This window comes from Acromyrmex echinatior, chromosome 8, assembly GCF_024713525.1.
Source record: "Acromyrmex echinatior isolate Ae372 chromosome 8, ASM2471352v2, whole genome shotgun sequence".
In the NCBI taxonomy this organism is placed as follows: domain Eukaryota; kingdom Metazoa; phylum Arthropoda; class Insecta; order Hymenoptera; family Formicidae; genus Acromyrmex; species Acromyrmex echinatior.
The window spans coordinates 12,125,618-12,140,280 of record NC_141859.1 but is presented as its reverse complement, the minus strand read 5'-3'; the positions used below and the strand labels follow the sequence as shown (position 1 = coordinate 12,140,280).

Here is a 14,663-nt window from a genome sequence, read left to right as displayed (position 1 = left end):
GTATTTGCAACTACTTGTGTTGTTTGTATATACATTTCATCACACTTGGCTGTTCTGTCTACTTTAGATTCTGCGTGGAAATAAACGCGTCGCGGGCGTATAACGCGATCATGCGAATCTCGATAATAGATAGCATGTAAATCCTAGATAAAGACAATATCGAACCTTTTTCATTCCCTCTGAATACTGGGTATTTTTATTACTTGCTTGGAAGCTTCAAATTAACTATCTAAAAATACATCTTGTTACATAAGTTTCCTTTTATAAAATTACAAACTGCTATTTTTTTCCAATATAACGCTGATGCAATTAATTTGAGTCTCCACCGGATTGTTACGAAGGTATATAATTATATTTCGATATTATTACCTACATTTGACGTCAGGAACTAAAAATTCAATGAGAGTAATTTAAATTTAAAATGCAAGCGGAAGTTATGTATAGCCGTTTCTCCGCTTCAAATGGCTTTACCTGAATACGCCAGCTTATGAAACTTTACGCGAGTCTATTAACTAATGCGTCATAATTTCTGGATATTAAAGTTAGTGTCTGATCATATTTGTTACATATTCATGCGGATTTGAATTGCTACAACAAACACAAAGAATGCACTTAACATAAGTACGCAACGTAAGAAATGTTAATCGATAAACTCCAACGATAAAATGTTAATGTATAATATATGTAATATATAATATCTTATAAAATCGTAATATATGATACAACTTATAGAAATCAATGCCTTAAATGATCTAGCTGGATTTTAAATATTTGTATGATTCTGTGTAAATTATATACTACGTATATGTAGTCTTTTAAAATGCGTGCAGAAATGATTTTTAATAAATTATTAATTCCACGCTTCAGCGAATAGCATATCCGAGTTGAAGTGCATCTCGAGGCGAAGAGGATATTGCGAATATGTGCACTAGGATCTTCTATCATACCTGACAAAATCAGCTTACCTGGTAAGGTTCCAGTATGCGACGTAGTTCTCCCGACTCGTTAAGTCGCTCGACAGTGTCAACACCCTGCAACAAGGAAAAACATTGTGAAATGCAGGCATTTAATAGTACATTTAAACTATTTGAGTTGTTCGACGCTTTCTTTCCGCCTCGTTCATTTCGTCATTAACTAACGACTATGCCGTAAACAGAAATTCTCCGGCATGTCGCGTGCACGTCACAAGATTTTCTGTCAAATGGATGGAACTCGCGACATACGTTTCAAGAGTTTCAAGACATGGCGATGTAACATTTTTAACTTGTCGTTGAGGAATGTGATTGTAACGAAAGAATTTTATATTTCTTCTCCCGGCTTTTCTCACACATATATATAGCGTAATTCTATGCGTATCCATGCGATAATGGTCGTATCATACATTTTCATGCCGCTGTTAATGAGGCTTTTAATGAAGCACGATAACTAGTTTGCAGGTTTGACGCACCGTTGATTTATTTACAGGAAGAAAATTTCGCTCTCTTGTCTTGGAAGATTATCTTTCAAACATCATTGAACATTTTAGATATAATTAATTGTATCATTAAGTATTTTAATGAAAAATTTTCGATTGATACACGGAAAAAACGATTTTGCTGAACATCTAAAAATTTAGGTCAATACAAATCTAAAAATAATTTTATTGGACCATCAAATTAATTATATATATCTTTTATAGACATAATCTTTTCTGTTAGTGTACAATTTTCATATTCGAGCAACTTGAGCGTCTACATTTACTTATTTTGATGGTAAATAAAATTATTTTTAGGACTAGTTTAATTTTTAGATATTGTAACACTCTTTTTGTGTAAAAAAAAAACGTTGAACTATTAAAAATTTAAATAGATACAGATCTATAAAATAATTTTATCAAAGTAATACATAAGTAATTATAAAAGGTTCAAGCATGATAAAGAAATTATACTGTAAATTTTTATTATTTTAGTAATCAATTTGAGCGATTTCTCATTTTGATTTCTTATCAAAATAAGAAACTTACTAAATTTAATAGAATAATAAAAACAAAATTATTTTTAAATTTGTATATCTAAATTTTTAGTTACATTAGCAAGATCGTTCTTTCCATGTAGAATGTACGACACGCTTGTGAATGCGAGTGAAGCGACATTTCGAAGATGCTTCGTACTCATCTTGTAATCTCGTGTCTGATGTAATGTAATAGAGGTTTTATTGCTGTTCTTAGTTGTGACGATATACTCCTTTCACTATGTATCGTGTAAACTGTTAAAAGATGTCATACGAAGATGGACAATAGTGAAAGTGAGGTAACATATTCAAATTGATGACAAGTAGGAACGAAATAAATATATCGAAGATGCTTCGTCGATTTTCGGTACCAGTCGGCTATTTTGTGCGAGATAATTGTATGACGCAGTCGGATAGGAATGTAGTTCGGGTAGCTTTATGTATGTACACTTGCTAGACACAGCAACCGTAAAGCGGTGTAACAGGCAATCGTACCTCGCGTTCTCTCCGACGGCCTTGGATCAAATAGTTTGACATTTCACTTACATGTATCTATTCGACTATCGGTTGCTGGAAGTAATTCTTGAGAAACGGATACCATACGGAGGCAGAGAAAGAAAATCAAATAACACAGCATGTGTGATTGTATGAGAGAGACTTTAGCTGAAGGTATGCCGTTTATATTCAGTATTTTTTTTATTAAAAATATGTTTGTTTTCGAGAAAAATTCTTGAAAAAGGAAGTTAATGTAAGAGCTCTTAAAAAGTCAAATACACAGAAAGAACAATTTTGCTAAAGTATCTAAAAATTTAGTATACAGATATGAAGGTAATTCTATTGGATTACCAGAATAATTATGTAAGACATTCAAACTGGTTACTGGAATGTTAAAACTTTCCATAATAATGTTTTTCAGGCTTCAGATTCTTACGTAATTATTTGTATAGCCTAAAATGATATTTTCGAATCTGTATCTAATTAGATTTTTAAATAGCCAAATTATTCTTTCTGTGTATACACCATTAATTTAAATTATTAAAAATTTTGAGATATATATTTTTATAATATTACAACTAAGAATATTGTCCAATAAAATTTTTTATTCTCTTTATTTAAATCTCTTGTTTACTCATCATTGCCATCTCAGATTGTAACATCGGATGTGAAAAAATATATAATAAAAATTATTGCAAAATATTATTAGGCAATATAATATGGAAATATGTTTCAATAAAATAACATATGACCGACAGAATCGACTTGTGAAATGTCACTAAAAGCTGCTCCTTTGTTTTGTTAATTAATAAATAATAAAATGTATCTGAAAATGAATTATATATACATAACCAAAAATGAAATAAGCTCTACTTAGTTATAATAAACTGTCAAATTAATATTAATTTATAATATATAGAAATAAATGTGATTTAATTTTTCCCTGAAATAAGAACATATAGTTTTCGATATATTTTATAAGTTTATTCTATTGATTGCAAACATTATTCTACTGAAAAATATTTCTATTCAAATACAAAAATTTGTAAAATTTTTTTTTATGTGTTTTGTCTCTTCTGATGTTATAGTTTGAAATAGTAATAGGTGAGAAAACAAAAGCTCTAATTTTTTATATTCACAGGTTCAAATTTTTGTTACAAAAACAGATTCTCTTGCGAATTCTATTCTATTCTACACAGCGTATCCGCATTGAAAATATGAGCAATAAACATTTTTATCATGTGCGAGATATTCATTATTTTATAGAAGTATATTGCTGACATCATCACCTTGGGGACAGCGCGTGAATATAACTGAAGTTCATGATTATGAAGATCTTTACCATGTCACAATAATAAAAGCGGCATGCTCTTTTATGAAAGTATAAAGTACATTTCGTACCGCACATGATGATACGAACTTCTACTATCACTATTATATATGAAAGCAATTACGAACTATATTCAATGGAAACACACACACACACACACAATCGTTTACTGTGATTATTCCCAAGTACTGTAACATTTAAATGACCACTGCGGTAATAATTGTGTCGTTAATTCCTAATAACCCCATTATTGATTAAGTAATTTCTCTATTATGACTTAGTATCTAATTGGATGGATAACATTGCAAATTATAATCTAATTGTGCAAATCGTATTTCACTTTAAAATAAATATTTATTAAAATCAAAAGAATTGGTAATTAATATATAAAAAGTTATGTATATTAAAACTTGTATTTTTCATTTGTATTTTAAGGAAGCAATGCATTATATAAGGAATTCGTTATTTTGTTTCATATTTTAAACTTTTTGTTGTCGTTTTTAGATTGTCTATTTTATTTTCCTTTATGTTGACAATTTTACAAGAGAAATGGAACGTAAGATCTGTGAAACACGATACTACATCTGAGAATTGTATGCTGAAACAGAATACTTTGCTATCTTCGCTATCGCATTTTGTTATTGTATATACGAGAATACAGTTCCAAAGATAGTATCCTATTGGATTTCTTTAAAATAAAATATTTCATTACTCTTTTTCGTTCAATCATTCTATTATCCATTTAGTAATTATAAATTTGCATTCTATATGCTTTACCTAATCAATTATAAAAATAATCATTTCTATTATACAACAAATTTAAGTTCTTTATTGACTCATTTTTTCACTTTGTACCTACAGAACAGATGCAATTTGATATAAAATTTTCGTTTATACATTTATCGAATTTTCACTCGACAGTTATCTTTGACATTTCACGTCATCCATCTCCTGGCCTCCTCGATGTCGAATATCTCTAGTTGCATAACGCGTTATCGGCCTTGTACAAATTCTTCGTAAAGCGTAAGAGGATGGATTCGAAAGGAACTCAGAGTACTCGAATGTTAGTGTGTGCGCAATATAACTTTTCTTATTAGAAGTTATTCTACCTGTGAAACGACTGAGAGAGAAAGAGAGAGAGAGAGAGAGAGAGAGAGAGAGAGAGAGAGAGATCGATATTGCTATGAAGAAGAAAACAACTTGGTTGACGAATGTCAAACACAGATGACGGAACGTTCAACGCCAACTGCTCACGTTTTATTATATAAAGTTTTATATAAAGCGAGTTTACATTCCAAATATATTTTGAAATAACTACAGAACATAATTTCTGATTTAAACCATGCATATTATAAATGAGAATACAGTAAATAATAAATTTAAGCTGATATAATGCGCAGTAACGTCCAAATTATAATTCATAAAAATAATAATATTAAGTGAAAATGCACTGAGAAATGTTTAATAGAAATAAATAAAGAGACCCATACATTACATTAAATATAAATACAAGTATTAATTATAAAAAAAAGTTTCCAAAGTTACGAACAAACTTTATGTAATAAATTCATTAAATTATTTATTAATTTTTAATAATATTTTTCCGTATTTAATTCCAACTTTGATCAATTCTTTTAATTAATAAAGATCAATTCTCTTAATTAATAAATATAATCAAAGTTAATTCCTAGTCTTTATTTCTAGTTTTATTGAATTGTTTAAATTATGTCGCGTCTTAATTATACATGTATTTGATTATATGTCAAAACTTTTTTTAATCAATATTTTATTCTTATTTCTCATAATTTTTTCAATAAGTTTAAGTTAAAAGTGCATACATACCCCAATGTATTGACCATCGACGAAAAGCTGCGGCAATGTTACGACTTCCGAATTGGTCCGATCCCTGAGTTCGGTCTGTAATTCTGTATCGCGGAATAAATCTGCTTCGTCATACTTGACCATGTTTGTCCATAACATCTGCTTCATTTTCATACAATTGGTAAAGGTCTCTCTAACGATGCCCAATGATGTCGTGTAAAGTACCACTTTGCCTTTTTCTCTTTCCACGTAAGCCTGAAATAGAATGTTATACGTTATTAAGTCTTGTAATCAGACTCTAAATAATTCTTAGATTAAATTAAATATTAAAATCGCATTTCGCACGTATTGAAATCTTTACAATAGTAAAACGACTACTTCTATGGTCTCACATTATGACGTATTTCAGTACATAATTATTATAATACATGTATGTTTCTTCGTATAGAGTAGCTATAAAACGCAACGTAAAAATAATCAAATGAATACTGATTTTATGTCTTATCAGTTTCCAAAAGACAATTGAGCTTCTCTGTTATAAATTTATTTGTCTAAGGGTTCAAACTAGCCTGCATCCACATTCAAAGATATGAATCTATATTCATTTCGATAATGTGGATGTGTAGAATCTCGGTGGAATCTTTGAATATAGAGCTCGACTTGCGGTTCGATGATCGGCTAGATAGTCTGAACGCACCCTTACATAAGACTTCTGAAGATCAATTGTGTATTTTGAAACAAAGGTAAAATTTAAAAGAAAGCAAGTCCATTAGATATTGATGTAAAAAATTATAAATATTTTCTAGAATAAATCAATAACTTATTTATATTTTGAGATAAATATAATTATAAATATCTTCTAAAGAATTTTTTTTCATTTTTGTAATTTTCATTTTAAGACTTGCAATCAACCCTTTGGTGAATCAGAAATGGCATCCGAAGTAAGAACATGCAAAATAAAAATATATTAAAATAAAATCATTTTTCAATAAAACAATATTTGCAATTGGTAGTCTTATAAAATGTACCAAAAATTATGTTTTTTTCGTTTTCAAAGATAAAAAATTATATTTATTTCTATATGCTATTAGTTTAATAGTTTTAATTGTTACTTGTTTGATAGTTGTGAACTTATTTAGTTTTTAGCTCAATTCAATTACCAAATACATCTGGTTATTTGCTGACGAAATAAAAGATTTATTTACAAAATAAAGGAAAAATTTCAATACGTTTTGCAAGTCTGTTGTATTCATTACAAATGTTATTTTATTGAAAAATATTTCCATTTTATTTTAACACATATTTCAAGAGACTTTTATTATATTATTTTTCGCTTCTGACAATCTAAAATAATAGTGATGAGTGGTCAGAGATCTTAATAATCAAGTTTCACATCGTGTTCATATCTTTATGTACTAATAAGCAGGATACTTTCTAAAAGTGTTATTTGTTATGGTTAATGACTTCTTGAACTTTTATTTCTTTATTTTCCACAAATATTATCGTGTTTTTGCAGATAGGTATTTACTTTAGTTATGCATCTGTAACATTGTACACGTTGATTCTGCAGTGATATTATATTCCAAGAATAATAATAACATTGATGAATTAATAAAAGTACCAAAACTAACGTGAGGTTTTAACATTTCCTTTTATTTATCGGTGATCGAGTCTTGAATAAGCACGGGTGACAATTTTTATATGAAAGAGAGATACCTTTTTATGGTTCGGCGATTCAATCACAAGTCATTCGAATTTCGATTCTTGTTCAGTAATGCGTGCATTCATTGGCCGTTTTTTTACAATCGATTTCGTTGGCACGTGCAATAAGCATTAGCTTTCACCGGCATCAGTATGTTTGATAGTTTGTAAGAAAAGTAACTGCTTGTATTATTTTCTGTATTATTTATTACTATATTTTTTGTAATATTTATGACAGCAACATTATCATATATTATATTTATTATATTTGCTGTTACAAAAAATATATATTATATATGTTAGAATTTCATTCATATAAATTGCATTTTCGCAACGAAATGATTTAATTCATCATTTATGTAAAAAAAAATGTTACGTTTCGTTATGACATAACGTCGTATAAAATTTCGCATACCAGAGATGAATGCAATCTCTGTAATAATCTAGCTGTCTTTTGAATTGCTTGTTTCTTGAGCGCGTATGTATAATACTTAATATACTTTTCCAACTAAATTATATAATGTCGTTTAGGTAGTCCTCTTGAGACGAAGATGGAAAAGGAGACAGTTGTAAGTAGCAGGCGAGACAGAGAAAGAGGAAGGGAGGGAATGATTGTGTTAAAATAGCTTTCACTGCGCAAAAGTGGCAAGGTAATTCAGTGTCGCGTATAATGTCGACGATTCTTCATCTATAAAGCATTTTACGTAATTGCCATTCTCGGTATTTATGTGCACATACAACGTACTGTTAGTAAAATCGCACAGATATGATAATATTCACTTACAAGAAAACCTTGCAAAGTATCAAATTCTGATTTTAATGGAACTCTCTATATATAGATTACATAAATAAATAAATTTAGAAAATATCAGTTAATGCAGAAAAACGGTATCAAGAGATAGAATCATCCCTCATAAATAAAGCAGTTTTTAACTTCTTTTCATTACATTTTAGAAACTATTCAAGATATCAACAAATATTTATAAAAAAGTTTTATAATAAAATTTGTTCATCTCTACGTCAATAATATTTTTAATAATTAATTATTTTATTTTCGGAATTCATAATTTCAAAATTAGTTTTTGAACATATTATTGATAAGGAAATAATTTTGTTACAAAACTTCGGATACATTTTTCATATCTTAAATAGTTTTTGAGATATAACGAAACATAAAAATCGCTTTTTTATAATTATATTTCGGTCTTAAAATTGTTTTTTCACATCAACTAATATTTTTTAAATTTATTTATTTACATAACTTGTATATATACGAAGTTTTTTTTATTAAAATTAGAATTTGGTTTGCAAAATTTCTTTATTGATATCTGTTATATAATATCTAATATTACACGAAATCGATATGCTTCAATATCTTGCGTCCTTTATGACTTTTACTGCAAATTTATATGGTTATATAAAATAAATTATAATATATAAAAAAATTATTACTGTCTTCATTAATATTATCTTTCTCATAAAAACTTTAGACTATAATTTATTGCTTAAAGCGTACCGAATAAAATATATTCATATCATTTTAACTGTTGAAGAATATTGGTTATCGCAGTATAAATTTGTTCTTTTTACAACGCAAACCTTTGAAACCTTTTATATTTATTTATTAGAAATCTCACATGAAAGCAAGCGAAATGTCATTATATATTTCCAAATTGACGGAACTGATTTTATATTGGAAGTTTAACGTGAAAACATCAATGCGATCGTGAATTTAATGTATTAAATTTATTAAATCTAATAGTTCGTAACATTCGTTGAGATTGATATAATTTTCGGTACGGTCATTTCATGCGCATATACAGAGCAATCGCGTCCGATCAGCATTATAGATCACCACGTGCTCACTCGACACGACTGCTAATGAACGTATTTCAACGGGGAAACCGGACTTGTCGTACCAGGTGCGTGATCTGCACCATAAAAGCATATTGTAGAAGTGTGCATGGCAAAGATCTCGGCTAACTATTACTAATTTTTTACTAACCTACTTGTTCCTACCGATACCCGTTACCCTACGCAAATGACACGTATAGTAATTGCCTTCGATCATAATTGCACACCGTCTTGAAGGAGGCAGAACCAATATGGTCACGTACACGCGAGCCAGATGGCCTAACAAAATATCGAGCTTCGCATCATATGTTATTATAAAACTATACTGGGGAACAAATTTTTGCGCATCTTCGTACATCCCGAAAATTAAATTAAAGCTATAATTATAATTTATCACCACTCAAAAAAAATTCAAATCTAATCAATTTTAAATTACATTAATATCAGAAAAAATTATTTTTATATTATTATATTACAACAGTTTTTTTTTCTTTATGCTTTCATGATTTATTACATAATTCTTTTCGTCGATTAAAATTAATACTGTTTTACAAGCAAGAAAAATGCATGATGTTAAATGTATTTGTTTTTGCATTGCTTCATCGGTAATCTTTCTCTCTCGCCACATGTATACGAGTATATGTATAACTCAAATCTCTATTAAATGCGTCTTAAAAAGCAAAGGCAAGAATTATAATATAATTTATTCAACACGTGTCCTTTCTCTGATGGCTATCAATTTCATTTCTATATGTGAAAAAAATTAGATAAGGTCATCTATTTCTGGAATGTGGAAGTTGTCATCCTCTTCGTTACTATCTTATTCTATCCGTGTTGCTTATATCCTCTTTGGCTTCATATCACAAAATACAAATACAAAATGTTGTCGATTCTTAATTACACTTTTGTCTATGTAATAATTATGATGTTACGAAGAGATGATTGATTATTACGAGCGTTTTAGCATTTTTCATGTAAGTTTCAAGAAAGTACAACTTTTCTTGCATGATCTATATGAAAGGGATGCTTGCAAGAAAGTAATTTATCCATCATAGTGTTCATCGTGGTTTCTTGTAGGACGTGTATGAAGCCGGCGTCGATCATACGATGTGAATAACTTTTTGCACATCGCGATGATCTCACACAACATTATCCACGCCCCATGAATCTTATGATCCAATAGAGATCTCTTCAGACAGTGCGGCACAACATAAAAGGCATATTGTATATTCCCGGCTTGTAAAATTGTATTGTATTATATGATATATTAGAATGGAATATGAAAGTGAAAGTTATTAATATATAATATTTATTCTTAGAATATAATTGTGCTGTCTAGAAAATGTATGCTGCCTTGAGAAATTGTTCATAAAAAAGTATAATAGTTTAACAGGTTTTAAGAATATAAAATCTTCAAATAATTAGAAACAGCAAGATTGTGTAACAAAAAGAAGAAAAAAACATGTACACAAGTGTAAGAAACATAAAATATGTGAAAGTATCGGTTTTTTTTATTTAAAAAGTTGATATTACATTAATTTATAACAGATGGATATCTACTGTTTCTCTTTTAATTTATTAAAATATTACTACTTTCCCTCTTACAGTTTTATCTTTTTCCTCAATCTTGATACATATTTTTTTTTACCATCTTTGATCACTGATCGGATGTAAATTAATCAATCTTTTCCATAATCTATAACTCTCAGAGTTCTCTTTCAGCTTTACCAAGTAATTAATCTCTAAAGAAAATAAATGCATTTTTATTTCAGCTTAGGACTGCATAAATCCATTTTGTGCCCATGGGTTAAAATATTGCGCTCTTTTAAGGTATGATGTCACTTGGGTAAAATTTTTTAAGAGTTACATTAATTTAAAAATTAATATTCTCAATATCTTTAAAATAATCATTTATTTATTTATTTATTTAAATACATAAATAGCAAAATATATAGATAGAACAAAAAAACACAATTTAAGAAAATAATATTTTTTTATTTATTTTTATATTTATTTATCATAATGAGAACAGAAAATAAATTTAATCGTTTTTCACTATTAATCGCGCTTCACTATAAATCATCTTGGCTATCTAGCGACTTTAAATCATCTACAAACGACGTTATTTCAATGCTCAATTACAAGAAAATATTTTTTTAAATTTGCATCCCCTAAAAATTTGTCGTCTTAGGCTATTCATTCAACACATGTCTTAATACGGTACTGTTTTAGCTTCAAAAATGATTTAGATTGTATCAATCATGTACCTAATTATCGAATGATTAATTAAACGTCGATGTACTACAAAATATAATGCAAGCCGATAATGTACATGTAGCACGAGTAGTTTAATGAATCTGAATTTCACAGCGATATAACTTAGCACAGAGCTCGGTGTGGTATGCTTAGTGCGTACTCAAATGCAAGCTAATTTCACGAGCGTTTAATGAAAGTTGCACCTGGCCGTACGTGTTACATACGAAACGACGGCACGCTTTGAACTAGCGATTAATTGAGGTAAAATGACTGTAGCCGGTAATGCAGACAAATCGAGGCGCCGAAGAGACGATTTCTCCGTAACTGGGATAATGTTACGAGAGATCTCAGGTCGCCCACTGACCGGAATTTAGTATGTTAACATATTGCTGATGGAACACGTAAAGATACGTTTTATGTGGGCATAATGTAAATTTTATATATGTATAATACATAATATTACCAATATCCATTAATGTGTAAAATTTCCCTTTGTGACTTTTTATACATTTATTTGAAAAAGTAAATACTTTAAAACATAAAAATTATATATGACTTTTTTTTCTTTGAGAGGTATTTGTTATTTAAGCATTTATTGGAAGAAGTCTTAATACTTCGCAAACAAGAGTGGATATGCTAATACTTCGCCAGTGATAAATAAATCTAGCCACGCGCACAAATAAAAACACTTTAACAAGTAATTAATATTATAAAACGTGTGGCTTAAACGATAAAAATGCTAAAATTATAATAACTTTTTTTTATTTATATCTGTTAATATGTAAAACTCCTCTTTGTGACTTAAAAATTTATTTGAAAAAGTGAATACACACACGCACACTTTAAAATATAAAAATTATACAGTGGCTTTTTTTTTTAAAAAGCGTATTTTTTGTACGCGTGGCTGGATTTACTCGTTAACCGAAGGATTAGCATATCAACTCTCATCCACGAAGTATTAAGATTTCTTCCAATATAAATACTTGGATAATAAACTCTGCTCGTTATCACGTGACAATTTGCATCACAGACTAGAAATACTTATTATGAAGGGTGGTTAAACGAGCGTGAAATTAAATTAACGATGTCACATGTGCGATATAAAACGTTTATTTTTTCTTCATCTATTTAATATTTCCAACTATTTAACACGAACAGCTTCAGATTAGCCAAATATCTTTTACATTGGCGAATTCAATGGCCAATCATCTAATCTGTATACTTATTGTCATATCAATGCCTTTGTGACTCAATATCAGTGGTGTAATAACGACAGTGAGTGGTTAACGATTGCAACGCAATCAATGGCAGCTGATTCAGTGCGACTCAATTCCTAAGAGAGCGGGAGGCATAATGGAAGCCCGCTATACTCTGCCATTTCTGTAATAATGATCTTTAAATACGCGATACGACTTTCACGGCGCACTCTCGTATGAGAATGAGATTCGAGTTTGTAATCGGAGTCGAAGAGAAAGGGATATAACGGAAAGGGATACAAGGAACTAATGTATACAGAGTGCGATGTACGCTCATCTTCAAGTTCTCACCACAGTTACCATCTCTTCGGTTTTCGACTGGGGACTCTGGCCTTTCGACCGAATTTTCAGTTCTTCGGTATATGGAAAAAAATCTCTGGCTAAAATCTTGATAATCTTTTTGTTGGAGGGTATTTCAGTGTAGAAAAAGTGGCCTATTTTTGAGAATAAAAAAAAACATTACATACGTTTATCTACGCTTTTACACATCTACTCTCTAAAACTTTTAAAATGAATTGTCATTGAAGAATGAAATCTCACATTTAAAGATTGAAAATTGAGCTACTCTTTTTCAAGACTGGCTCAATTTATGTTCTTTAAAGTAAGATTTCACTCTAAAGAATTTAAAGAGTACTTGTACATGTTCAGTAAATATATTTTAATTTTAGTACGGCTAAATGTTTATTAATTTTTATGTTACTACGTAAATTTAAAACCAAAATATAAAAAAACATGTTGGTGATTGACAAGGTTGCAACTTCTTTCAACTTAACCGAAACAAACAATTTAAAAGATTTTTAATTATTATATACGAATATAATCTAGAATAAATGAATAATAATTATAACATTATTAAAATAATGCTGTGTTTTAAAAAAAAACACTAGTATCAATATTTTAAAAAAATTTTTGAATTTAACGTATGTGAAAAAATACATAATTTATAAATATCGTAATAATCATAATACGATAGAGAGACATGTATTGTGTGTGTGTGTGTGTGTGTGTGTATGCAAAAGTTGAAATAAATAAGTTAGCACGATTTAATATTCTTGAGATTTCCACAGATGCTTTCTATATAAAGATTATGCGTTTCGCGGGTTTCTTTCATGTCTAGCTCCAATGTTAATGTTTCGTGAACCTTGCAGTCCACTTCATCAGGGCGCTCCTATCAGGCTGCTCCTCGCCCTGATGAAGTGAACTGCAAGGTTTATGAAACGTTAGCATTCCAAGAATGGATCTGGACACGGAAGAAACCCGCGAAACACACAATCTTTATAAAGTTAGCAATTTCTTAGAAATTATTTTAAATGAAAAACATGATTTCTCGGAAAAAACGTGTTCGGAAGTTTCGAATACAGTTGCAATATAAAAAATAAAAGTTTATCTCTAATTAACGATATCTAATTAACTATACGATATAAATCCTCTTTTAATTCAAAGTCCTAATATTATTCACTTTTCTTGAATTTACACTCGATAATAATTGTTTTTGAGTACGTTGATAGCACACAAAAGCGAGCTCCAATTTTTAAAAATATCTATATCTCCGTTGTATATTTTGACGAATATTAATAAAAGCAAGAAATTATTTTTAAGATTTTAAAATATTTTTAAAAATGTAATAAAAAATTATTTATCATTGATTTTCCTCTGATTCTTGGGGAGATATCTCTGGCAGAAAAGTTCTGATCTTATTTTTAGAGAACGTAAAGAATGTACAAAACAGTATAAATTTTAATAATGGCAATCTCTGGCAAGACTCACGCAATATTACTCTTACAGCACAAGGACACCTAGAAGATATCTCTATGTCTTTTAGAACATCCTATAAGGTTATCTCTTTTTAGGATGTCTCTCGGATACATGTTGTATGGAAATGACATTAAATTGACATAAAATTCAGTGAAACTTTCGTCAATTCTCAGTCACGATGACATGTCATCTCAACTTTATTGTAA

The 14,663-nt window shown here is 29.3% G+C and overlaps 1 protein-coding gene across 1 annotated transcript in view; it reads right to left on the bottom strand.

The window, feature by feature from the left end:
* LOC105146049 (uncharacterized) overlaps positions 1-14,663 on the bottom strand; it is a 31,869-nt gene that overhangs the window by 2,143 nt on the left and 15,063 nt on the right. Inside the window, exons 3-4 of the mRNA XM_011056080.2 lie at positions 5,657-5,890; positions 966-1,031 (exon numbers count right to left, since the gene is read on the bottom strand). Of these exons, the coding sequence (XP_011054382.1) occupies positions 966-1,031; positions 5,657-5,890 (300 nt within the window). The remainder of the gene's footprint in view (positions 1-965; positions 1,032-5,656; positions 5,891-14,663) is intronic.